The following is a 26,422-nucleotide window of genomic DNA, read 5'->3' as shown; positions in this document are numbered from 1 at the left end:
CATTATATTATGAACCTCCATCTTATGCCACTGCTTTAACCGAATGCTGCCTGGAGACTGGAAAAATAAATCCGGCTGTGGCATCCAGCCAATTCCAATAATAACTCAAGACAGAGGAGGATTAACAGTGCTGGTAATAATGTGCTCTGTTAAAAGTGAGTCGAATTGTGTGTCTGAGAAACAAGGAGAAAACCGTTTATAAATATCTGAGTGAACATTCAAAAGCCAGAAATACCCACCTCTATATTTTGTACCAAAATTTTTCTCAATTGTAAAATTAGAGAATGCTTACAAAGAAATAGGTTGAGTTTATAACCAATATTTGAACTTTGAAAAAATGAAAACAGCTCCATCAAAATATTTTTTAAAGTCTTTTTGGTCGTGAAGATCTTTTGTAAAATTCACCTACGATTTAATCATACCTTTGGTTTATTTTCTAAAACATAAGTTAATATAGCATGCTATGGCCAATAGACGCAATGGGTTTTAAATCTACCTAGTTGTAATGGGGATAGTCACCTTAAACTCAGCAAGTTAAAGGGAATTCCGTGTCCTGGCTCCTAGACCTATTCGTCCCCTTCCTTGCCTAATGACACCAGCATCCACCTGTGTTTTCTCAGAGCTTTACTACCTGTTCCTCTCACCTCTCTTCAGATACTCTCCTCAGGTGCTTTATGAGCCCTGCACTCAGGATATTGTGATGTTCCTCGTTGTGATGTTGTGTAACCAGAACTACATCCGAAATCCGTATCTGGTGGCCAAACTCGTAGAAGTCATGTTTATGACTAACCCTGCTGTTCAGCCACGGACCCAGAAGTTTTTTGAAATGATTGAGAACCATCCTCTCTCCACCAAGCTGTTGGTCCCTTCCCTGATGAAGTTTTATACAGGTAGGTTCCTGATGTGTACAGGTGGGCAGGGTCGTCTAAAGCCAGTGGTTGAAGTTGTTCTAAACCTGTTACCTAATATTCTGACATCGGCTTATAAGTATGACCCACTAATGCACTGCCAGCAGAGCATAAACTGTTGGTTATTTTTCCCCTGAGTTGTGGAAATATTACACTGACTACTCTATATACTAGTCCCTGATGATTCAGTGAGATCCATTGAAAGTCAGATGGGTAACACTGAGATCAAGTTGGTGTTTTTATCTGAAACTACCTGGGTCATTTTAGCTTTTAACTTACAACATTAGTTTTGCAACACTGTCCTATAACCCAGAGTTTCAAAACTGGGTAAAACCAGGAGCTCGTTAAAAATGCTTATTCTTGGAGATCCCACTCAAACCAACAGAAGCAGGATCTCTGAGAGTCTTCACTCATTGACTAATTCTGTACATTCATCCAATGCCTGCTATTTGCCAGGCACTGTTCTAGGTGCTAGGCGACACTGGTGAACAAGACTGAGAATGTACCAGACACTCTGCAAGGAGGTCTTCCTCTTCTGGTTGAATTGCATTCCAAATTTTCATTTTTAATTTGGCTTTTGAACTGCAAATGTGTTTTCATAAAGCCTGTTCCTTAGGGGACGCATTCCCCTGTTCTCTACCAAAGGCACAGGACTATACAGATGGAACATTTCCCTCCAGTTTGTATATTTCTCAGGAAAGGAAGTGTGTTGTCTGTCTTCTTTTTATTTATTTATTTATTTATTTATTTATTTATTTTTGGCTGTGTTGGGTCTTCGTTGCTGCGCACAGGCTTTCTCCAGCTGCGGCGAGCGGGGGCTATTCTTCATTGCGGTGTGTGGTCTTCTCATTGCAGTGGCTTCTCTTGTTGCGGAGCACAGGCTCTAGGCACACGGACTTCAGTAGTTGTGGCATGTGGGCTCAGTAGTTGTGGCTTGTGGGCTTAGTAGTTGTGGATCGTGCAGGCTCAGTAGTTGTGGCACGTGGGCTTAGTGGTTCCACGGCATGTGGGATCTTCCCGGACCAGGGCTCGAACCCGTGTCCCCTGCATTGGCAGGTGGATTCTTAACCACTGCGCCATCGGGGAAGCCCTTGTCTGTCTTCTTATCTTCTATTGAACCTAGCACGTTCTGAGCACCCATTTAGCAGAATGTACTCGCCATGCTCTTAGAAGAAACACCAGCCTCCCGAAGCACAGTCCATTGTTGTTCACGGCGGCGGCAGCGGTTTGAGGATTCCTCTGTGTTCAGTGACAACCACCCCTTCCCTGTAGACCAAGACCTGCTCCTGCTTATTTTGGGCTGGTGCTGACATCTCTCTCTGTGTGTTTCTGAGGCTCAAGAACCTGTCTACCTCCTTTCCCCTTTATCACTATTATCTTATGTCACCTACTGGGAGTTTCTCTCCTTCCCCAAGCCTGCTTGTATCCTCTTAAACCTAAACAAGTATGCAGGCCTCTTGAAGTTTTGTTAACATGCTCACCTTGGCAATAGCAGAACACTCCTGGGTAAAAGGCCCCCGCTTGGCTCTCCTGTCCTCCTCTTACCTCTCAGCCCTGGTAGGAGAGGACCACTGGCCATTCCAGGTACAAGTGGTACATCACCCGTGTACAGGACAGGACCTTGTATGGTCCCTTGCACCTGTCAGGCTTACCTGAATTGAAGGTAATTCGGCATTTCTTAAAATAATGATGAGGTACCTCTTTTCACCTGTTAAATTTATTTTTAAGATGGGAATACCTAGTGCTAATATGGTTGTAGGGAAATAAACGAACCTGCAAAAGTCTGTTTCATCTCCTCCGTAGCTCATGTGTAGAATTAGTGCTATGAAACTCTCTAAGAATGTAAGTTGGTAAAGCCTTTCTGGAAGGCAAATTGGCAGTCCACACCAAAGCCTTTTATCTTCCATATCAGTCAAGGCCCAGTTAGGATAACCTGCTGGTTAGTTTAAGAGAGAGAATTTAACATAAGGAACTGGTGAAATAGGTAGTGGAAGACAGAAAAGGCAAATAAGGAACGCCAGGGTAGTACAGATTGTTGGTGCAGGGAGCAGCCATCATCTGTCCCTAGGACTGGGGGAACCAAGGGAAAAGGCTGGGGTTATGGGATTCTAGTGCCTCAAATTAGTGCTTAGACAGAACTGGGACCCAGGCCTGAGGAAGCATGCTGGCCAGCTGGTGCTGGTGTCTCTGAGGCCATGTGGGATTCCTGGTCCTGCGAGTGTGGAACAAAGCTGGAAACAAGCCAGCTGCTGCTGCTGGGCTGGAGAGTCCATGATGGGAGCAGCAAGCCAACAGAGGTCCAAGTCCCTTCTTCAGTTTTCCAGCTCCCCTGCAGCGCCCCCTGTTGGCGAGCCTAACAGGGGGCCAGCCGGCAAAGGGAAACTTAAGAGTCCCAGCGTCAGTATCACAAAGCCAAGTATAAAGGGTGGATTTGGGGGGACCTCCCTGGTGGCCCAGTGGTTAAGACTTCATCCTCCCAATGCAAGGGCCCGGGTTCGATCCCTGGTCAGGGAACTAGATCCCACGTGCATGCCGCACCTAAGAGTTACATGCCGCAACTAAGGAGCCCAGTGCTGCAACTAAGACCCGGCACAACCAACCAACCAACCAACCAACCAACCAACCAACCAACCAACCAAATAAATAAATAAATAAATAAATAAATAAATAAATAAATATCTTTAAAAAAAAATTGGTGGATTTGGGGCTGAGAGACAGCAGCTAAATAAAGAGTACACCCTCTTACATGTAAACTTCATTCATAGTAATCGATTCTGTGGGAATAAATATAAATGTTTATAACAGCATTCACTGTGTTAGTATTTATAATGCGGTACAGTGAGAGTATTAAAAACAACCTAAATTCCTGCCAATTGTGGGTCAGTTAAGTAAATTATAGTGTATCCATACGGTGGGTCTATGTGAACCATGAAAAATAGTGTGTTATTTACAGTACGTGGTTAAGTAATAAAAAGTAAAGAAAATGCCATGTAATGGAACAATATGTCAAGTATGACCACGTTTTGGTACACATATATATATTACAGAAAAAAGTATGGGAGAATATGTGCCAAAATATTAACAGTGAATTGGTTATTTATGAATGGTAGAACTGTGGGTAGTTTGGGTTTTTTTTGTTAATTATCTGAACATCTTAATTATTCTACAGTAAACATGCATTGTTAGTATTAAAAAAAAAATTTTTAGTTAAGTGCATTTTGTACTCAGATAGTGCCCTGGGCCTGTCACTGTGGCTTTGGTATAAAGAACAGGGCTGGGCCTCTTGCCTGTGAGACCAGTGCTGGGCCTGGGGGGCCCCCCACCGGTAAGATTCCAGGAGCTGGTGGGCGGGTGTTGTTTTTCCTTTCCCCCTTGCCCCACCAAGCAGTGTGTCCTCTGGCCCTGGACCACCTCTGTGGTGGTCCATGGGTATTAGATGATACCCATGCTAATAATAGCCACTGCTTATTGAACATTTACTAATCCTTTCACTAAATCCACACAGCAGTCCTCAAGATGGGTGCTATAAATATCTCCATTTTACGAATGAGGAAACTGCAGCTTAGAAAGGTCAAGAAGCTTGCTGAAGGTAAACAGCCAGTGAGTGGCAGCGGCCTCAGCAGCCGGCCATTAGCACAGGTGCTCCTCCAGTTACCACGGGCCCTGCGCCAAGGGAGCCCTGCCGCGGGCGTGGTGGACACTCCCCACGTGTCCATCAAATCCATGTTAAGTCCTGCTGACTGAGGTCCTGGCTCCTGAGCACGGCTGACTCTCAGACATGAATTAGAGATTGATCTCTGGAACAGGCTCCTCTTTTACACCCCAGAGAGGGTATTCTAGCTTAGACAATACTTAAGATCAAATGTTTGTTCCAAAAATAAAACTGAGTTTCAAAAATAAGAGTATTTTATTTGTACCACAGCAGTCAGTGCCTTAAGGACCAGCTCTCAAAACTTGGCTACTCAGAACCAGGAAGAACACTGATAACCAAGACTTACCTTCAAGACTGTTCTCTTCCCCACGCTGATCTGAATCAGCAAAGCCAGCGTTAGCCCAAGTAGATTCGATCACTAATTCAACAAATACGTACGGAGCTCCTACTGCGGGTCAGCTTTGGTGTTGCTGCCAGGGCCTAGCGGTGAGGACCCCAAATCCCCGCCATCACCAGTCAGGCACCCTAGCTGGGAGACAGACACTGAACCCATAAATGAGGTAATTCCAGAGAGTGAGTGTGAGAGGAAGGCCTGGTGCTGCTTTAAGAAGCATAGTCAGGGGAGGTCTCTGAGGAGATGACTTTGGAGTAATGTTGAAAATGAGACCCAAGAGGGGACAATAAGCAGATCTCAGCCACAGTGTGCGGACAGTGAGGACAGCAAGTGTAAAGGCCCTGAGGCCCGGGCAGCCTAGTGAATCAAGCCAGAAGACTCATGACGGGGGAGCAACTACCAGGGATAGTTCATTGCAGGCCTCTTAGAACTAGGACTTGAGAATTAGAACTTGGGCTGATGTAGTTTTGAGGGAACATTAGGAATGAATTTTCTTTTAATGTTGGGAGAGATGTATATTGATGGGTAGTAAGTTAACGGTCATTACTTAGCCTCTGCTCTGTTCAGGATACAGTACAGGTGTTATGAGCCATTTAGAGCCTTGACGAGGCTCTTTGTCAGCCCCCGGTGTTCTTCTCCTGTGGACTCTGCTAAATCAGCCCTCCACGCTTTAGTTCACATTTTTATACAGTTAATAAAATGACACTTAGTTCAGCTTAAAGAAAGGTTGACCTAATGAATATATGTAAGTGCTTTTAGATCTTTGTACCATGGGTCTTAGCTTATTCCTTTTATCTTTAAATAACTACTTTCCTTTTTAATCCCAAGAAACTGTTCATTGGCAAATATAGAAAATAGCAAAAAGAAAATAAAAATCATTGATAATCTCTGCACTCAGAGAGAATCTGTTAACATTTTGCTCTGTATCTTTCCAGTCAATTTGTATATCATGTGTGTGAGTGTGTGTGTATTTTTTAATATGATTGGACCCAAACTGTATATTTTGTTTGGTAGCCTATGGTTTTCACTTAATATATCACAAATACCTTTTTGTGTTCTCTGTTGGGCACTTGGATTATTTATATTTTTTTCATATAAATAGTACTTTAATGAGTATCCTTGGAGATCAGTCTTTGAACATGTGTTTTCTTGAATAGAATTGGTGGGTCAGAAAGATGGGCATACTGATGGCTTGTGATACATTTTGTAAAATTGTCTGTTCATCCCCACCAGCATTTATAGGGTGCCTTTTATCTTTTCCTTGAGTCGTACTGTCTTTACCTGACAGTTTTCCTTCTTTTTAAGATTTGTCACGAATTCAGGAATTTCTCATGCTTAAGCTGTTTGTCTTTTGGATAACTAAGTTTGATCTTTGTTCCACGTAAAAAGATACATGGATGATGGTAATTGGTAAATGAATGATGAGTACATAGAGATTTACTATGCTTTTCTCTACTTTTAGAACATCAATTATACAAAAGTAGTTAAAATAATAGTCACATTTAGTAGGTATGTGGCCCTTAATAAAACTTAACCCAATTTTTTTCCTGCTCAGGGATACTCATTTAAAGTTCTATGGAATTTCTATAAATTAGTAAGAAAATTGGGGGAGTTATGAGAATTCAGATTCTGGTCATGGGTGTTGCCAAGCTATTTTCCCAGCCCAGTTCCTTTTGTTATTGTGTCATTGCCAGACCTTCGTTGTGAAACTTTTGTCTTCAAAACCACCTCGTAATTTCTCTTCTGCCTTCCATGTGAGATATAGACAAAACTTTATCACATCTGTGATTTTGCAGATTTGTATTATTCATTCAGTGACATTGTAGCAGCAATAACTGCTTTTAGAAAGGGAAGAAAGTACATATGCTTCAGTCCCTTGTCTTTCTTCTTTAGATGTTGAGCATACCGGAGCCACCAGCGAGTTCTATGACAAGTTCACCATTCGCTATCATATTAGCACCATTTTTAAAAGCCTTTGGCAAAATATAGCTCACCATGGCACCTTTATGGAGGAGTTCAAGTGAGTATTGGGCCCCTAATGTCACAGCTTGCTCTCTTGCAAATCACAGGTAGAGTGGCCGCTTAAAAACTTTCACAGCTGGGTTCTTGTTGACTGTTTGCTTGGTCTCAGCCTCCCTTAAGTTTTCCAGATGGTACTACTAAATGTGAGTAGGGTTACCTAAATCTCTGTGCTTGACAGACATTGCTGAACTTTAGATTTTTCAAGTTACTGTGGGCATGGTATACGTAGAGAAAGAATCTATAACTATTCTGAAGTGATGTGTTGTGTTTTTTGGTGTTTCCTGAGTACAGTATTAAATGAATTTGCAGAATGCCTGAAATGAGATCTTACGGTGCTCTTGAATATGATACCAAGCTTTAGAGTTAGAAATGTAAGGAGAACTTCAGATTCAGAAGCAGATAGGGTAAGGCTGTCACTTGAAGTGACGTTCTTTGTAGTGAGGCCCTAGACCTTGATTAAGGGCTTTTCATTACCAATCTGAAATTTCGGTGACTACTTAAACCTGGACATTAGTAATTCCATCTAAGTTACTTTTAAAAGAAACGTGCTTCAAATAGAAAGGTAGGTGAAAATATTGAACTCTTGAATTATTCTTCAGAAGAGATTTTATCCCATCTCCTTGGATCTTTTGCAACCCATGTTCAGTCTTTGGTCAAGCCTAGCTGTCACTTGTTTACTGAGTTACTAGTCAACAGTATAAGTATGACCAGTGGAGTAGCCATTTGCTAGACCCCTTTCTGCAGAGTAACCTCTTTAAGTTAGTTATCTCCATGAACTGCTCTTGTCATCAGAATTACATTCCAGCAAAAAAAGCTTGGCATGAGCTTAGGAGCCCAGGCAGGCCCACAGCTTCATCTGCCTGGAGAGTTCATCCTGAACTTCCCATGTTCCTGAAATCCTGGCCTCTGCCCTTGTTCACAGGAACTTCTCTTCCCCGCACCCCCGGCATGGGCTCACTGCCCTCTGGTCACCCAAAAGTAGATCCTGAAGTGTAGCTCCTCTTTTCTCTACTAATCTGGCAGATACAGAGCCTAACAGGTGGGCCAAGCCATCTCAGCTCACCAGCAAGTCCGTCCATTGTAATAGGATATGCAGGACAGTTCCAGAGATTGGAAACTTCTGTTTCCATAAAGTATGTTAATATCCTACTTTATCAGTATTACAGCTTCCACTTTTTCTTCAACCTGTCTTTCTTTATAATAAAGAAGAACTGTATCGGAAGTTCTCTTATCTCTTATATGTGGGTATTTGTGCTTTCCTTATATGTTGGGGAGTTTAAGCATATTTTCTTTTCTAGTCTGGAAGAGTGTTTTCTCTACTTAAAATTATTGAGGGAATGAGCTGAGGAGTGCTGGTAAATCCACTCTCTGGAAGGGGAGAAAAATCAGCATTTGCTGGTCGTCCAGGGTGTAAATACCACCACTGTTGCCAAATTTGAGCTACCAAGGGAATTTGCTCGCAGAACTCTAGAATGTTAGGACTTGGCTCTCGGGAACTGTGCAGGGTGGCTGTAGCACATCGGTGGAATGAGCTTGTCAATTAATACAGAAGAATAACAAGGTCTCAGGAGATGTGGGGCTGCAGCACCAGAGCTGCACCTCCGCTCCAGGGAAATGTGTGACCATGTACCGTGTAATTGCCTTTTTAGTTCCGGGAAGCAGTTTGTCCGCTATATAAACATGCTGATAAACGACACAACATTTTTGCTCGATGAAAGCCTGGAGTCTTTGAAGCGGATCCACGAAGTGCAAGAAGAGATGAAGAACAAAGAACAGTGGGACCAGCTGCCCCGGGTGAGGACACGATCCAGGTGATGGGACAGCATCGCAGGGAAGCAGCCTTGGCCCCAGGCAGAGCCCTGCTTTGGGGGCTGCATCTGGGTCTGAAGGCTTAGGTCCGACAGACTTGTCGGTACTTGTTACCATCCCACCTGTGGGCTTCTGTGAAGTTAGAGCCCAGGTTTGGGGTAGGAGAACCCTTAAAACACTTGACCTAAAGCTAGGAAATGAGGTGAGAAGTCTTTGTCCTGAAAACTCTCTCTGCCTTTTTAACTTTCAAGGGCTGTTTTGGAGAAGAGCTTTTATTGTTGGAATATGTTAAGATGTAGGAAAGTAACTAGGAAATAAATCTCTAGAACTCTGTCTGCTAGTCAAGAATTTGGTTTGTTCGCATGATCTTCTTTGGACATCTGTGTGACTAACTCAGGAGGGCTCTCATGGGGTGTTTTTCCTCTCAGTACATCTTGGTTTTTATGTTCAGTTATAAACAGAAAAGAGGTCTGTTTTGCCAGGTTCCATGAGAAATTCCTGCTGTACCAGTGACAGCACACTGCCCTCTCCTGACATTGATTGCCACCATTTAGACGGTTCCCCGGTCAGTTATTAGGCCCTTCGCAGCTATTGGTGACTTCATATATTGCTTAGTTCTGCTCCTGGTTTTGTTAGGTTCAAAATCAGAACTGCTTTCCGGAAAGCTGGGAGGACCGCTTTTTCTTTACTCGCAGCAGCATTCTCGAGATGAAGATAGTACTGAGGTTGTTCTAAAGCTGTGGAGTCAAAACTCTCTTAAACGTAGAATGTCGAAGCACACTTAGGGAAGGTTTTCATTCCAAGTATTCCTGCAGCTTTGATGAGAATTTTACGTCTTACTGTAGCCAACATGCTTCAACTACAAACTTAAACCTTCTGGGGGGGCTTTGCGCAGAGTCTGTGGATGCTGGATTTCTCCGGTGTCCATGCCACCACGCTCCTTGAGCCCCTCTAATTGTATTCATGAGGTGGCGCAGTGGTCATCATCTTTTCCCTCGGCACTGTACTGGCACCCTTTCGATGGCGTTCATCCTACCCACCAGCCTCATATGCACTGCTAAACACATCTTAAACTGTTTCGCTCCTGTGCCTCCAAAACTCTCCTCCTGCCGCTCTCCGTTTCCCATGGGGCGGCATCACCCCCAGGCCTGAGGCTCCCCAGGGTGGCTCTAAGACATCCTCCCATGCTTACCCCTTGTCACAGTCCGTCAGCTCGAATCTGGTCCAGTCCCCCGGCCTTTGCAGAACGTGCCGGGGAAACAGATGACCTGTAGTTGCAAGAGCCCCAGCTTCGGGGTCCAGGGGACCTGGGTTTGAGAACTGTCACTGCCGCACATTAAAAGTTCTTCCTCGCTGTTTCCTAGCCCGTAAGTCAGAGATAGTTCTTGCCTTGTGGGAAAGTTGTGAGGAGAGACAGATGGTGAGGACGTAGTTCATGACCAGCCCAGAGAAAGTGTTCAGGATGTGTAGCCCCTATTGCTTTGTTTGCCTTGAGACACTTCTGTCCAAAATGCTGTACATTCTACTCTTACGTATTAAAATCTTACCCATTCTTTGAGGGAGGTCTTGTCCAAATACTCCCTCACGGCTGACCTGCCCCATCAGTGGAGCTGCAAAGTCTCACCTTTCTCCCCACTCCTGTAACACCTCTTTATGTCACTCATGATGCTAATGTTGGACCACCTTACGTTGTCGATGTTGGGATGCGGGTCTGTGGCACATTACCTCGTCCAGAGTCAGTGCTTATAATAATAGCGTTTGTTTATGAGGCGACTGAGCAGATACTATTGATTTTTCTGGGTCAACGGATGGAAAAGGGCATAAATAATCCCTAAAACAATGCTTCAGAATCAGGTCTGCTTGACTTTGGAGTCACTTCCTGCCTCCTGCCTCCCTGCCTGGTCCTCCCAGGTGCTCAGCTCTCAGGCTTCTCTTCTTTCTCCACACTTGTTCCCTAGGTCGTGTGTTTCACGGTGAGGATGCTGGTTGGAGTTTTGCTATAAGAATAATTCTTTGCTATGCGACAAGGTCCCAGACACTGCAGGACCTTTAGCATCTCTAGCTTGTGCCCATTTAATGCCAGTGATGTTTCCCTCCGACCCTGGGTCACCATGCAACCGGAAACATTCCCACACGTGGCCTGATGCCCCCAGTTGAAAATCACTGCTAGCTGATCTCATCTGTTCCAAGGCTTTAGCTGTCTGTATTCTAACGACTCCAAAATGTGCCTCCCCAGCTCGGCTCACTCCTGATTCAGGCTTACATAACCAGCTGTTGACCTGCCCCTGCCCAGTGGTCTAATAGGATCTCAAACCTGACTTGTCCAAAACTGAGCCCTCGATGTCGTCCCCCAGATCTCCTCTCCAGACTGCCCTGTCTCAGGAAGTGCCGACCGCATTCTGCTCATTGCTCTGGCTCAGCACCTTCTGGAGTCTTCCTTGATTCCTCCCTCTCCCAGCAAAGGCCCCTGGGCTCTGTCCTAAAGTATGTTTGTTATCTGACCTCTTCCCCCACCTCCAGCTCACTACCGTCTCTTAACCTGCATTACTGGAGTAGCCCCCCCGTTTCGTTTCAGCCTCCACCCTTGCCCATGTGCATTCCAGCAGGATGGCGTTAAAATCTGTCAGCCTCTCATCCCTGCTCTGCTCAGAGCCCTTCCAGGCTTCCCGCACACTCGGGCCTGGAGGGCAGTGCAGTCTCGGCCCCGCCCTTCCCCTTCGCTCATGCTACCCTGCCCCCACTCGCCTCCTTGATCTTCCACCGAACAGCAGGGCCTTTGCAGTTGCTGTTCCCTGAGCCCGGAGTGCTTTTCCCCTGGATCTTGCTGACTCACTTCCTTCAGATACCTGCTTAAATGTTACCCCCTCAGAGAGGCCTTCCCTGACCACCCTTTCCAGACTAGCACCCCAGCCCCAGCACACTCTTACCCCGCCGCAGCCACCCCAGCCCGGCTTTATTTTTCTTCATCGTTATCGGACTTATCTGTATCTGGGTGGGTGTCTGTTTATTGCTTATCTCCCTAACTGGCATCTAAATTCCATGAGGTAGGGAGCCTTCTTGGTCATGTTCTATGCTTCATCTCCAGGACCTAAAGGAGGCCTGGCCTGTGGAAGGGGCTGGATTACACTGATTGATGAATGAATGTGACACCCACACACACACTGAGGTGGTTCTCACCTTGCTCTCCCTCCATCCTCCCTGCTTCAGCCTTTCGTTCCTGACCGAAGGGCGGTGGGCAGGTCACTCAGCACTGGTGCAGGATCTCCACCGGGCACTTACCCAGGGGGCACTCGTGTGGCTACATCAGCTGTTCTAGCTGTTTCCCCTCCCCCAAGGTAAAGTAAACAGGCCTCTGAGCAGATGTAGGAATTTAAGCCTGTACTGATGTTTCTGTATTTGGTCTATCACAGAGCCTTCAGTAGATTCCACCTTATTTTACCCATGAGTCAAATACACTTTATTGTCTTGTTTCCCAGCCTATGGCAGAGTAGAAGGAGGAGGATGGCACCAGAGGCAAGCATGCTGACAGTTGTAGAGGTTGACAGCCTAACCGATGTGGAGAGACAAAATTCAAAAGCTGAGCAATCTACAGGCCCTTGGTGTTGTGGCGAAACCTATAGGCCAGTGTGATAGCGCAGCACGCCTGTGGTTTTCAAAATAACGATGACTACGCAGACGTTGTTATTAAGGAAGGTGAATATCCTTTATTAGCACGTGTATCAGGCAGGATGTAAGAATCACTTATTGCGTCCTGCATAGAAGTTGATGGTGAGTTCTTTTATCATTGAGGAAACTGAGTCTCATGTAAGTTATGTGCCAAGGTCCCCTTATTCAATCCCCTAAAGACATCCGATGGCGAAAGGAATAAACCTCAGTAATCTGGGAGGTTTGCTGTACAGGTTGTTGTATCATTCCCTAAGTATGTTGGCTGTATTCTGCACTTTCCCAGTTATGAGCTGACTGTATTTTTCCTTCACCCTTGGCGTTCGCTGAGCTGCTGACTGTACTGAGATGTGTCTGGCATCTGTTCACTGTCCCCAGGATCAGCAGCAGGCCCGCCAGTCCCAGCTCGCTCAGGATGAGCGCGTTTCACGCTCATATCTTGCCCTGGCGACAGAAACCGTGGACATGTTCCATATCCTCACCAAGCAGGTCCAGAAGCCATTCCTCAGACCTGTGAGTAGAACCTTGGGGGTGTTTGTTTTGTCTGTTGGATTCCACATTCAGAGTCTATCACTTATAACTAAATAGAGCAGTTGTTGAAATCCTGGGTGTTTCAGCACCACAGTCACCCATCGGTGAGATTCTGTTACTGATTTTGTTCCCAGTTATGCTAATCGATACACACAACATTCTATCGATAGTCTGAAGTCTGCCAAAGGTCACTTCCAAGATAACTTATATCACTTTCTGCTGAGACAGCACATTGGATTATTAATGTTGAAGCTGTGACGTATTTTGGTCATCGTCGACTCCAGTATTTTATTTATAGGAAAAGTATAGGTGACATCAATTGGAAATGAGACTATATTAAGTAGAAATAATTGATAGTGTATAAGATCTTTGGCTCTCTTCAGTGTAGGTTTGTTACACTCAGGAAACCAAAGGTTAATGAGAGCCATAATTAGGGTTTATGATAGGTCAAAGGTAGCCGGATTGTTTGGCCATGACTTGATTGATGAGACCGGGATCCTGTTTCTGAAATCGAAACTGAGGGGCATAAATGAAGATCTCTGCTTCTCTTCAACAATCCCCCGCAACACACACACACACACACACACACATGCACGCAAACACACACACAGAGTTTAGAAGTCTTATGGTGGGGCCGGGGCCAGGATAGTGAGGAAGGCAAGAAAGGGGCCTGAGATTTGGTAGTGACTTGCCCACATGGAGGCAAGTTCACAGTGGGATATAATTTTACTACACGTCTCCTGCAGTTTCCCTGTTTACTCTCACCTCCATCATTATCACTACACCCTGTCCTCCGTGCAACTCGAGATGAGCCCCCTCCTCTGTCCCCTTTACATTTCATGTCTCTTCATAAATAGATTTCAGTGCGAGAGCAGCAGAACATGAAGCAAAACAGTGCGCCACTGAAAGCGTAAGAACACTCAACTCATTTAGATAAGGTACTTCAGACACTTGCTTCCCTTAAAGGTTCACAAATGGACTTCTTTAAACTTTTTCTGTAAAGGCCAGACAGTAAATAGTTGAGGCATTGTAGGCCACATGGCCTCTATTGCAGCTGCTAGCTATGCTGTTGCTGTGTTCCAATAAAACTCCATGAAGTGAGGCATCAGGCCAGATATGTCTTGCAGCTAGCAGTTTGCCAATCCCTGCTCTAAGTCATGTTTTATTTTGTGTTCAACTACTCCGATGGCAGTGCTCTTTGATTGTTCAGAAGGTCAGAAACTATAAAAATTGCTTGAGACTAAATTGTCATAAAGCCTATTTTTAGTTCTAAATTCTTCATTTTTTGTAAAGGACATTATTGAAAGCTAAGTCTATTATTTTCATGTCAATTAAAATTAATGTTTTTCAAGACCTACTCTTTGATCTGAGCTCTCCATACACCTGGGTCACAGTCTTCTGCCCCCCAGCCTTTGCCTGTGCCTGCTTTGATCTTTCCTTTTCCTTTGCTGCACTGTTTTCATCTTCTTTGCTGGTTAACACAAAACTCTCCCACTTCAGGAGAAAAAAAATTACCAATTATATCCTATTCTTATCCCTCCTTTACCTCACAGTTTCTTAACAATTAAATACAGGAGTACTTTTTACTTTGTGCAAAAGCAGGTCCTTTAGAAGCCAAATTTAAGTTGAATTTGTATAAATCCAGTCATGAAATTTAATGAAAACCTTGTTACTTAAAGAGAAGCTTTCACAGCTCATTTTTTATGGCCGGTGTTTAATACTCTATAAGCCAGGTTTTCCTATTTCAGGTTTGCTTAAAGCAATGTATGCCCACCTGTAGTAGGTACTGTGTCACCTTGTGGGGTTATAGCATATTATTTCATAATTAGTTTTTAGTTGTTTCATTTAAGTTTGTCTTGTCTCACTGGCTAGATTTAAAACTATTCAAGACATAAATTTTATCTTCTACCTCTTTTATATTTCTTCACTCTTTGCATCTGATAAATAAATAAGAATAGTGCATATTGCCTGAACTGTCAGGGACTTGAAATTTATAGAAAAATAATGCATAAAATGATGGCTGAAAGAGCATACTCCAGAAACTTTCATGACACGTGTGATGGTGATGGAATTATGAATAGTTTCCCTCTTTTACCTATTAACAAATTCGAAGTGATCCTTGTTTTTATAATTAAAGCATGAATTTAATGAAAATGTTGCCTTTTTGGTATTTATAAATATTCCATCAGCATGCAACATTCTATGAAGTATTAGAATTACTGGATTAGAAATGGAGAGTAAAGAAAAGTTTGAATGGAATGTCCTTCTTCAGCGTATGATATAGCACATATAAGGGATTCTTTGAAGATTGAGCCTGCCAATTCCTGTTCCTCCACTGAAATGGGAGTTTTGGGTCCTTCTTGCTTGTCTCAACAGCATGAATTGTCCTATTATCCTGTGATTTCCTAGGAACTCGGACCCCGATTGGCTGCGATGCTGAACTTTAACCTTCAGCAACTCTGTGGCCCTAAGTGCCGTGACCTGAAAGTTGAAAACCCTGAGAAATATGGCTTTGAACCAAAGAAGCTGTTGGACCAACTGACGGATATTTACTTGCAGCTGGACTGTGCCCGGTTCGCTAAAGCCATTGCTGACGACCAGGTTAGTGCCCAAGGGAACAGTTTCAGAGGGAGCCTGGAGTTCAGGCTCCTGAAGTGGGTGACTTGAGTTTGCTGCCCTGTGGATTTCCCGGCAGACCCTGCGCGATTACATATCCATCTGTTCTTGGATTTTCCCCACTTGAAATCAAGGAAGGTGACACTTTTCAAAACGTGGTTTGAGAAGTTTTTAGTATGTAAATAGAAATAATGGCCACAGTGGCAAGGGGAACTTGTCTGGTGTAAATGGATGTGACTCAGTTGTTTTCCTTTGGGCGTAAAGAGCAGATTTGGCTCTCAGATCCGTCTCCAGTTGAGTTTGTACCCATCTTGCTAAGGGCCTCACTTGACAAATCGGTTACATTTCCAGAAAGAGTCTGGTTTTCGCAGGGAATCCAAATCTTCTTCCCAAGAAGGAGATTTAATAACAGCTTCAGTGCTGCCGTTATTTCTGTGGTTCCAGGTTTCAAACCGTGTACGTTATCTTTACATTCTTCCCTCCTTTATTCCTTGCGTCCCTCTGATCGTATCCATTTTGTGGTTTTCATTTCCACAGCTACCAACTTAGTCCAGGCGGCCCCTGTCCGGCCTCGATGTGTAATTTTTCAGTATCTCATGAAGGGCTTCCCCTCCCTCCACGGTCCTGTGTCCTGCAACATCTTCAGAGTTATAATAACTGATGTTATTAACCACACATCAAGTTTTAGCCACTTTTCATGTTTTCACTTGTAATCCTCACAGGATCCTACGACTGAGGTTTAGTTGGATTCCTTGCTTTTCAGGGAGGCACACGGAGGTTAACGAGCTGCACAGTTGATGTGAGGCAGAGGCAGGACTCCCACCTGGCAGTCTGGCCCTGAGCCCATGTTCTCAGCTTCTCTGCTCTCCACTTAAAATGCCCTCAAAGTGCCATGTCCGTTTCAGTCTCCGCATCTTTGTTCACATTATTTATCCAAGTATTAACTCACATCTCAGGGTAACCATCACTAGGCATTCCAGAAGGTTCTTTACTTATATCTCATCCAAAGGTCAAAATAGGGGAATTGTAGGTACTTTTTATTTTTCAATAACAGCTTTATTGAGACATAATTCTCATACATAGGTACTTTTGGATAAAGCAAGAGATGTGGTCTTGACAAAGCATCTGCAATGGAAAAAACCACATATGTCTAATAAAGCAGTTTTTCCATAAAAGGTCGCGTTAAAAGAGCAGGTTAGGTGTTTGCAGTTACTTTGGGTAGACGCTGAAATGATTCTCTAGCCTACGACTGTATGACGCTGTACGTACTGAGACATGGAAGATAAGCGGCAGCCTTAAGAGGGACAGGAAATGGAAACGCCCCCCGGGCAAGGTCAGGCCGTCTGCTTGGGCAGCAGGCCGGCTGGAGCTGGGCCTCTCCGGCCCAGCCAGAGGTCGGGTGTGAGGAGTCCCCAGGGACTCCTCCGCTTTCACTGTCAGGGACTCAGAAGGGTCGTTTAGCCTGCTCCCTCTTCTCCTGGTAGGTCTTGCTGTGGCTGCCACGTCGCAAGCGGTTGTAACACGTAACATAAAGTTTGCAGTGTGCATGAGCACAGCACACCCACTGAGACGGTGCAAACCAAGTGGGTGACAAAGGAGTGTTTCCAAGTGCTTCCAGCTGCCTTTCCTTGGTGACCAACAAAACGTCCACACTGCCTGGTAATGCCTATGGCTTGTGGTGGTGGCACAGGTGGTGGCCTGTGGTGGCACGTGGCTTGAGTCACAGGCAGTGGCTTCTGCACAGTGACACATGGGTCTTCTCGAATGTCTAAATAGCCCTGTTCTTGGAGACACGTGAAGCAGGCACACAAGTGCCAGCAGCACAGTGGAGAGAAAAACACTTTTGAAGTGGTTTCTTTGCTGCCTTGTACAGTGTGGCGTTTGTCTTGATTGTTGGACACTTTCCATTTATATGGGCTGTAAGCTGATGAGGGGCCTGCCCACTGGATTGTTTCGGAAGAGGGGCTGGGGGGGCGCTGGGGATGCAAGACTAGAAAGCTCCAGGGAGGTGGCAGAATTTCGTCTTCTCCCTTGGGAGCAGTGCCCTTGCTTCGCTCTGGTTCCGTCTGGTATGTCTTGTTTTCCTGGGGAGACAGAGGAGAAAAAAAACAGCAGCCGAGCAAGGGAAGAAACTGAGAGCCTTCTCTCCTGTGCACCGAGAGCGGGCGGAAGACAGGTGCCCGGGAGAGGTGACAGAAGGCCCCAGCGCGAGGAGCCCTGAGCCTTACACTCACAGGCCTTAGGAGAGAGCCCCTCGTCAGAGAGGAAGTGCGACAGGACAGTTGTCCCTGGAGCCCAGGAGAGAGAGAGGTCTTAGCCTGACACAGTGAGCTGCACTGAGGGCCAAGTCTGCCTGTGGTTTCCGGGCAGATGGACGGCAGATCTGTTGTTCATGGAGCGCTGTCTGTTAACACCATGTTCCATTAAACAACAATAGTAGTAAAGAGCCCATGTATTGGGGACTTCCTGGTTGTCCAGTGATTAAGACTTCGCCTTCCAGTGCAGGGGGTGTGGGTTCGATCCCTGGTCAGGGAGCTAAGATCCCACATGGCTCCTGGCCAAAAAACCAGAGCATAAAACAGAAGCAACATTGTAACAAATTCAATAAAGACTTTTAAAAATTAAAAAAAAAAAAGGAAAAAAAAATCTTGGGATTTCCCTGGTGGTCCAGCGGTAAAGAATCCACCTTCTAATGCAGGGACCGCAGGTTCAATCCCTGGTTGGGGATCCAAGATCCCACATGCCGCGGGGCAGCTAAGCTCACGCGCCACAACAACTGAACTGGCATGCCTCAACGAGAGAGCCCGCGTGCCACAAACTACAGAGTCCTTGCGCTCTGGAACCTGCGCACCACAACTAAAGAGAAGCCCATGCGCTGCAGTGAAAGATCCCGCATGCCTCAGTGAAAGATCCCGCATTCCTCAACGAAGATCCCTCATGCCGCAACTAAGACCCGACGCAACCATAAAAATTAAAAAAAAAAAAAGAGCCCATGTGAAATCTCACTTCTCCTATGCAGCGTTCCTTTTTTTTAAATAAATTTATTTGTTTACTTGGCTGTGTTGGGTCTTCATTGCTGCACGCAGGCTTTGTCTAGTTGCAGCGAGCGGGGGCTACTCTTCGTTGCGGTGCGCGGGCTTCTCATTGCAGTGGCTTCTCTTGTTGCAGAGCACGGGCTCTAGGCGCGTGGGCTTCAGTAGTTGTGGCATGTGGGCTCAGTAGTTGTGGCTCGCGGGCTCTAGAGCACAGGCTGAGTAGTTGTGGCACACGGGCTTCGTTGCTCCGCAGCATGTGGGATCTTCCCAGACCAGGACTCAAACCCATGTCCCCTGCATTGGCAGGCGGATTCTTAACCACTGCGCCACCAGGGAAGTCCTGCAGCCTTCCTTTTTTTTTTTTTTGAGGTGAAATTCACATAACATAAAATTAACCATGTTGAAGTGTGTAATTCAGTGGCATTTAGTACGCTCACAGTATTGTACAACCATCACCTCTAATCACCCCCACAAGGAAATCCCGTACCCATTAAGCAGTCAGTGTCCCTTCGTCCTCACCCCAGCTCCTGGCAACCACTAGACTGCTTTCTGTCTTTATTTTACCTATTTTTACATTTATCTATTAGCCTATTCTGAATATTTCATGTAAATGGAATCATACAGTGTATAACCTTTTGTGTCTGGCTTCTTTCATGTAGCATGCTTTTGAGGTTCATTCATGTTATATCACGTATCAGTACCTGATTCCTTTTTACGGCTTAATGTTTCATTATATGGCTATACCATGGTTTGTTTGTTCATTCATCCATTGATGGACATTTGAATTGTTTCCACCTTTTGGCTGTTATAAATAGTATCCTGTGAATGTTCATGTAAAAGTGTTTGAATACCTATTTTCAATTCTTTGGGATATACTTAGGAGTAGAATTTCTGAGTCATATGGTAATTCTATGTTTAACATTCCCACCAGCAGTGTACGAAGGTTCTGATTTCTCCACATCCTCGCCAACACTTGCTATTTTCTGTTTTGTTTTTTTATTTTTAAATAGCCACCCTAGTGGGAGTAAAGTTGTATTTCACTGTGGTTTTGATTTGCATTTCCCTAATGACAAATGCTGTTGAACATCTTTTCGTGTACTTGCTGGCCATTTGTATATCTTTTTTGAAGAAATGTCTGTTCGATCCTTCATCTTTTTCTTTTTCTTTGGCCGCACCAAGCAGCTTTGTGGGATTTTAGTTCCCTGACCAGGGATTCAACCCAGACCCTCGGTAGTGGGTCTGGATGGATAGGGAAGCCCCTATCCATTTTTTAAATTGGATTCTTTCTGTTTTGTTCTTTATATATTCTTTATATATTCTGGATACTAGACCTTTATCAGATACATGATTTGCAGATATTTTTATGTTTAATTTCTGTAGCCATTCTGTAAGATCCTTGAGGTCAAGAACAACATCTTGGGACTTCCCTGGTGGTCCAGTAGTTAAGAATCAGCCTGGGCTTCCCTGGTGGCACAGTGGTTAAGAATCTGCCTGCCGGGCTTCCCTGGTGGCGCAGTGGTTGAGAGTCCGCCTGCCGATGCAGGGGACACGGGTTCGTGCCCCGGTCCGGGAAGATCCCACATGCCGTGGAGCGGCTGGGCCCATGAGCCATGGCCACTGAGCCTGCGCGTCTGGAGCCTGTGCTCCGCAATGGGGGAGGCCACAACAGTGAGAGGCCCGCATACTGCAAAAAAAAAAAAAAAGAATCTGCCTGCCAATGCAGGGGACATGGGTTCAAGCCCTGGTCTGGGAAGATCCCACATGCCGCGGAGCAACTAAGCCCAGGCGCCACAACTACTGAGCCCGCATTCTAGAGCCCACGAGCTGCAACTACTGAGCCCGTGTGCTCTAGAGCTCGCACACTGCAACTGCTGAGCCCATGCGCCACAACTACTGAAGCCCATGCGCTCTGGGCCCCATGTGCTGCAACTACAGAAGCCCGTGCGCCTGGAGCCCATGCTCCACAACGAGAGTAGCCACCGCAATAAGTCCGTGCGCTACAACAAAGCATAGCCCCCACTTGCCGCAACTAGAGAAAGCCCGCACACAACAACCAAGACCCAGCACAGCCAAAAAAAAAACACATCTTTGCTTCCTCTCTGACACCATCCACACTGAACTTGAAGCAGCAGCTCAGTAATCTGTATTTGGTCGATTCATTGACACCACTGCTCTTTGAAACTGAGTGCCATGTCCCCTTATCATAAGTACCCTTCGATTTCTTATTTCTGTTTTTTTGGCTGTGCTGGGTCTTGATTGCTACTCACAGGCTTTCTCTAGTTGCGGCGAGCGGGGGCTACTCTTTGTTGCGGTGTGCAGGTTTCTCATTGCGGTGGCTTCTCTTGTTGCGGAGCATGGGCTCTAGGCACGCGGGCTTCAGCAGTTGTGGCACATGGGCTCTAGAGCGCAGGCTCAGTAGTTGTGGCACACGGGCTTAGTTGCTCCGCAGCATGTGGGATCTTCCCGGACCAGGGCTCGAACCCATGTCCCTTGCATTGGCAGGCGGATTCTTAACCACTGCGCCACCAGGGAAGTCCCTACCCTTTGATTTCTGATAATGCTCACTCCACTGCTCTATCTTAGAAGTTGACTTAACAGCAGGCAGAAGTCAGTTGGTTAAAAACTCAATCATCTTTTGAGAAATAGAGTGGGTGATATTTTCGAGAATAGTAAATGGGCTAAGAACGACTACTTGTTTACACAGAGAAGTTCAAGGTGAATAGTCTCAGTAGTGTGGATAGCAGCACCCACCCTGTGCGTTTCTGTCCTTCCAACATCTCACCATAACCCTTTGGCCGTTTATCCCCTGTGCCTCTTCCCAAAGGGACGGGGACTGTAGCTTACCTGGCTCATAATAAGTAGACACCAAATAAAGTATCTGTTGACCTAATGTAGTAATTTAGTTTCAGAAAACTATAACCGAGGCTCTCTGAACTTTTCAAATTATTTTAAAGGATTATTGCCAGGCCCAAGTGCCCTGCCGGCTTTTTGTCCTCTCCTCTCTTTTCCCCTGAGTTGCATGGATTAAATAAGGGGCGTGGCTGTGTGTGGAGAGAGAAAGTGAGCGTGTGCACTTATTTAGAAACTGAAGTTAAAAAAGAACCGAAGAAAGACTGAGGACTTTCATTCCAGCCTTCTAAGGGAACACAAGTATTGAGATGAGTTCATCCCATGATGTTCATGTGAATCCTCGTTTAGAAATCACAGGTCACAGATTATGGTCCTATCATTCAGAGTTTCAGATTTAGTCATTCCCCTCCTCCATTTGCATCACTGTCACTAAAGTGACGAGCATTCAGTGATTTTGCCGTAAATGCAAAATAGGATATACTTTGATATTTTGAAATGGCAATGATTTATATAAATTAGGCACCTGTGGGGTAGGTGTTACTACCCCCATTTTACACCTGAGGAAACTGGGGCTCAGGAGAGTTAGAGCTTTCTCTAAGACCACACAGCAGGTAGATGGTAAAGCCAGGATTGAAACCCAGGCTTGCCTGGGTCTTTGGTGGGCGCTTGCCGTGTAGACCAGCCCTCCCACTCTCACAGGCATAAACCCTGTCTGCTCCCGTCAGTAGAGCCCCTGACATTTAACAGCGTTGAATTGAGAGATCTTAAATAAGGATTGACAGGGAATGGGAGAACACGCTTGTTGATTATGAACTATATTGGGTTGTTTTCACCATGTTTACCTTTAGGGGAAAGAACTGAAATTTCCACCTCCTCTCATAGGCTGCTAGGGCTCAGTGCCTGGCAAGGACTGAAGTAGACTTTCAGTCCTTCTCTTTTTAATATTTCCTTCTCTTTTTAATATTTAAATTTTAAGAGAAATGGATGTTTGCTATAAAAGTAATTAAAACTTTTAAAAATTCCCCTCTTTTGCCTGCATCCTGAAGCCCTTTCCAGAGGCCTTGTACAGTTTGGTGCATATTAGCCCAGTCTTTGTGTATTTATAGCCGTGTCAAAGTATTTATATATGTACATTATAATTTTAGGGCTTTTTTAGAAAACAGATGATGCTTTGGGTATTTTCTGCAGCTTGCTTTTTTCCACTTAAAATATATTTACGTCTCACAGTGTCTTTCCTCATTTTCAGAGATCCTACAGCAAAGAATTGTTTGAAGAAGTTATTTCGAAGATGCGGAAGGCAGGGATCAAATCCACAATAGCGATAGAGAAGTTTAAACTTCTGGCTGAGAAGGTGGAGGAGATCGTGGCCAAGAACGCGCGTGCAGAAATCGACTACAGTGACGCCCCAGACGAGTTCAGAGGCGAGTGGGCCCGCTTTTTTAACGTGGAATTCTTTGATTTGAGTTAACTTGAAACATGTAACATTAGAAGAGGACGTTCTGTGCTCTCATTACTTTTTTTTTTTTTTAATTTAATTTATTTTATTTTTGGCTGCCTTGGGTCTTCGTTGCTGTGCGTGGGCTTTCTCTAGTTACGGCGAGCGGGGGCTACTCTTCGTTGTGGCGCGTGGGCTTCTCATTGCAGTGGCTTCTCTTGTTGCGGAGCACGGGCTCTAGGCGCGTGGGCTTCAGTAGTTGTGGCACGTGGGCTCAGTAGTTGTGGCTCGCGGGCTCTAGAGCACAGGCTCAGTAGTTACGGCGCAAGGGCTTAGTTGCTCCGCGGCATGTGGGATCTTCCCGGACCAGGGCTCAAACCCGTGTCCCCTGCATTGGCAGGCAGATTCTTAACCACTGCACCGCCAGGGAAGCCCCTCTCATTGCTTTTTGAGACACTGGTCAGAAATTGAAATTCTGTTTATCTACCTTTAGTTCATATTATAAATTATAAGAGAAAAAAGTCCTCAGCCTGATTTCAAACCAGATAACAACCCTGAAGATTCTAAGGCCAATCTTGCCTTTGCAAGTGGGGACTCATGTTTTCAAAGAATTCTGAGTAGTCCTAAGAGGAAAGGTTGATTCTAGCCTGCCATCTTCGCCATACAGCTCGGGAGGGCCTGTCTGTCCTGCTGTCTTTTTTGTCTGTTCTTTCCTCCCAGCAGTAGCTGACAAAAGGGTGCTTCCCCTCTACAAAAGGTGAAGTATATGCCTTTATCTAATGCTGATTTCCTTCTAAACTTGGGGGCCTGGTAGGGGCCATTTGGTTGCTGTTTCCTATGGTTATATTTTTCACTGATAGGAGGGACTTTGTTTTCTTTTTCAGTTTTAGGCTCTATTGTTAGGTCAGAGTTTGCTTTGCTCTGTCTCTGTAGACCCTCTGATGGACACCCTGATGACTGACCCCGTGCGGCTGCCCTCTGGCACCATCATGGACCGCTCCATCATCTTGCGGCACTTGCTGAACTCCCCCACGGACCCCTTCAACCGACAGACGCTGACAGAGAGCATGCTGGAGCCAGGTAGAGGAGGGCATGGCTCGAACTGCAGTGCCTACACCTGTACTGAGCAGTGAGGCCAAAATCGTGTATCAGAGAGTAGTCAGAAGGGGGAAATTTAACAAATCCAGACACTACATGGTTTCTGACACTTAATGGACAAGACATAAAACATTCTTTGCTCTTTTTCACTACAGAATTCCAGTTCTTACTTTTCATGTCCTATTCTTCAGCCTTCAGTTCAGTGAGGGAATGAATTGCCTTTTCTTTCCTTTTATACAGAACTACAAGCATCATCTCTCAGGAAGAGCCCTCCCATCTGGGGTATTAATTCTTTCCTTTCTTTTCTCAGTGCCAGAACTGAAAGAACAGATTCATGCCTGGATGAGAGAGAAACAGAACAGTGATCATTAAACCATCCCCCTTGCTCACCCTCTGCGAGAAACAGCCAAGGCCGGCGAGGCAGGCAGGAGCAGCATCGGTGGTGCAAATGCTGTTCACATGTTGGAGGCCAGAAGTGGCAAAATACACCAAGAGCCCACCCAGAGTGACCAAACAGTGGAGACCTGAAAGGACATGAATAAGAAGAGGAGCCCAATTCCTGTACATATATTTAAGTGACAGACGTGGTCAAAAGCTTGAGGGATACGTTTTATGATTGCTTGTGTAATAGAGCACGTCCTTCATATGTCACAATTTGGGGCTTTTGCTACGGAAGTCTTTTAGTGATTGATGACGAATGGGTCTGGGCAGCATCCCCTTCATCCCTTTTTTTTTTTTTTTTTTTTTTTTTCCTAAATCCAGTATCCGTTGGTTTTGATTGTGATTAGAGAACCTTGGACATTTTGCTGCTAAGACTCTCCCCCCCGCCGGCCCCATCCTGATCCTACTTGCACTGCTGTGGATTTTTTTTAAGAGAAGCAAAAACAAAAATAAACTCTTTTCCCTGGCCCTCCAAACATTTATTCTGTGAGATAACTGTGCCTGCAACAAAGTGTTAATCCTGGGATCGTATTTTTATATCATATTCACATATTTGTTTTTTTAATTGGTGTTAGATGACATGATTAATAAAAAAGGCAAGATATTTTCAGAATTTGAATTTCAGTTTTTTTTTTTTTTATTATTTTGAAATGTCCCTTAAAATTTTTTTTTATTCTAAACAAAATGAAGAGAATCCTGTTGCTCGGGTCCTTGTAGTGAGCCCACAGTTAGGAATCCGAGGAACAGCTGCAGCAAAGGAAGCATTTAAGTGTATCAGGATTTCGCGTCTTACGGTTTGGGGGGGGGTGGGTTATTTTTAATGCTATGTGACAGTTGGAAACCTTTATAGTTATCCTGCGAGGGTAAATAAATTCCTCAACCCTTGAGTCTGTGAGTTCAAGGCAGGGGTCGTTTGTATGATGTGTCCTGTGGGGCTTGGCCTTACCAAAGCAAAAAAGGGGTGCAAGAAATGTGGAAGTACGTCTGCTTGTAAAAACACACACAAAGAAAAACACACACACACACACACACACACACACATAAACATAAGATTTTTTTGTATTACTGCTCCCTACTTACCATACTCGGATTCTTGAATCTCCTTTGGGGTAAAAAAGGATTTGAAACCATAAAGTGTTTTGAAGAAATTAAGTCTACAAAAACATACTTTCTTTTTCTTTTCCTTTCTTTCCTGCTCCACAGACAATGTCCTCTGTTCAGTTCCTAACGCAAACTACAATAAATGGTGATACACATTCAGAAGGAATCTTCTTTGAGTCTCTTCTTTTTGTGGAAAACAAAGGGGTGGGTGAAGACCAAGAGCCAGATGTGTTGGCATGTGGTACATGATCTTTCCTGGAGCCAATTAGGAGTTGCTGTTTTTAAAATAAAACTTTCCTATTGTGTCAGTCTTGATGCTCCAGTTGGTTCTTGTGTCACTGTTTGCTTGTTCAAGGGGGTTGAGCTTTGTCACGTTCAGTCTCTTCAGTTCTCAGGTGGTTACCCTATTGCAAATATATTTTCCCTGACCTTGAAAATTTTTGCTCAAGTTCAACCCATCTCGTGAACATTATCTTAGGTACTGCAGTTGATGAAACCTTACCTACCAGCTCATGTAATAAGAGCAAGCGTTTCTGCAGCATTTACTGTGTGCCAACCTATGCCAAGGCCTTTACATTTACGATTTCATTCTCTAAGAGGGTACAATCATCTTTGTTTTTTTCCAGCAGGTCAGGGTGTGGGATGTGGAGAGGTTAGGTCACTTGCCCAAGGTCACCTGGCCAATTAGTGGAAGAGCAGGTGTCCAGGCTCCAGAGTCCATGCCCTTAGCCACTACTCTTGAGCACATTTGGAGTAAATCAACTTTTTCCTTTTTCCAAAAAATATAATGTATTCCCGTTAACAACAATTTTAGACAATATAGGTAAAAGAAAGCCAAAATCACCTGTAATCCCACTGTGCAGATAA

At 44.9% G+C, this 26,422-nt stretch overlaps 1 protein-coding gene across 4 annotated transcripts in view; it reads left to right on the top strand.

The window, feature by feature from the left end:
- UBE4B (ubiquitination factor E4B) overlaps window positions 1-25,718 on the top strand; it is a 110,246-nt gene extending 84,528 nt beyond the window's left edge. For 2 of the 4 annotated variants that reach the window (XM_029228182.1, XM_029228181.1), the window contains 8 exons: window positions 655-890; window positions 6,848-6,974; window positions 8,626-8,770; window positions 12,827-12,961; window positions 15,389-15,580; window positions 22,727-22,901; window positions 23,849-23,995; window positions 24,324-25,064. In XM_029228182.1, the coding sequence (XP_029084015.1) occupies window positions 655-890; window positions 6,848-6,974; window positions 8,626-8,770; window positions 12,827-12,961; window positions 15,389-15,580; window positions 22,727-22,901; window positions 23,849-23,995; window positions 24,324-24,385 (1,219 nt within the window). In that variant the 3' untranslated portion in view covers window positions 24,386-25,064. Of the gene's footprint in view, window positions 1-654; window positions 891-6,847; window positions 6,975-8,625; window positions 8,771-12,826; window positions 12,962-15,388; window positions 15,581-22,726; window positions 22,902-23,848; window positions 23,996-24,323 lie in introns of all 4 variants that reach the window. The other 2 variants (XM_029228179.1, XM_029228180.1) reach the window with 2 other exon arrangements.
- The last annotated feature ends 704 nt before the right edge of the window (window positions 25,719-26,422 follow it).

Source organism: Monodon monoceros, unplaced genomic scaffold, assembly GCF_005190385.1.
Source record: "Monodon monoceros isolate NGI ecotype Baffin Bay Population unplaced genomic scaffold, NGI_Narwhal_1 Super_Scaffold_18, whole genome shotgun sequence".
NCBI classification, from domain to species: Eukaryota; Metazoa; Chordata; class Mammalia; order Artiodactyla; family Monodontidae; genus Monodon; species Monodon monoceros.
Note: the sequence above shows the minus strand (reverse complement) of the source record. Positions and strands in the feature narration are given on the sequence as shown.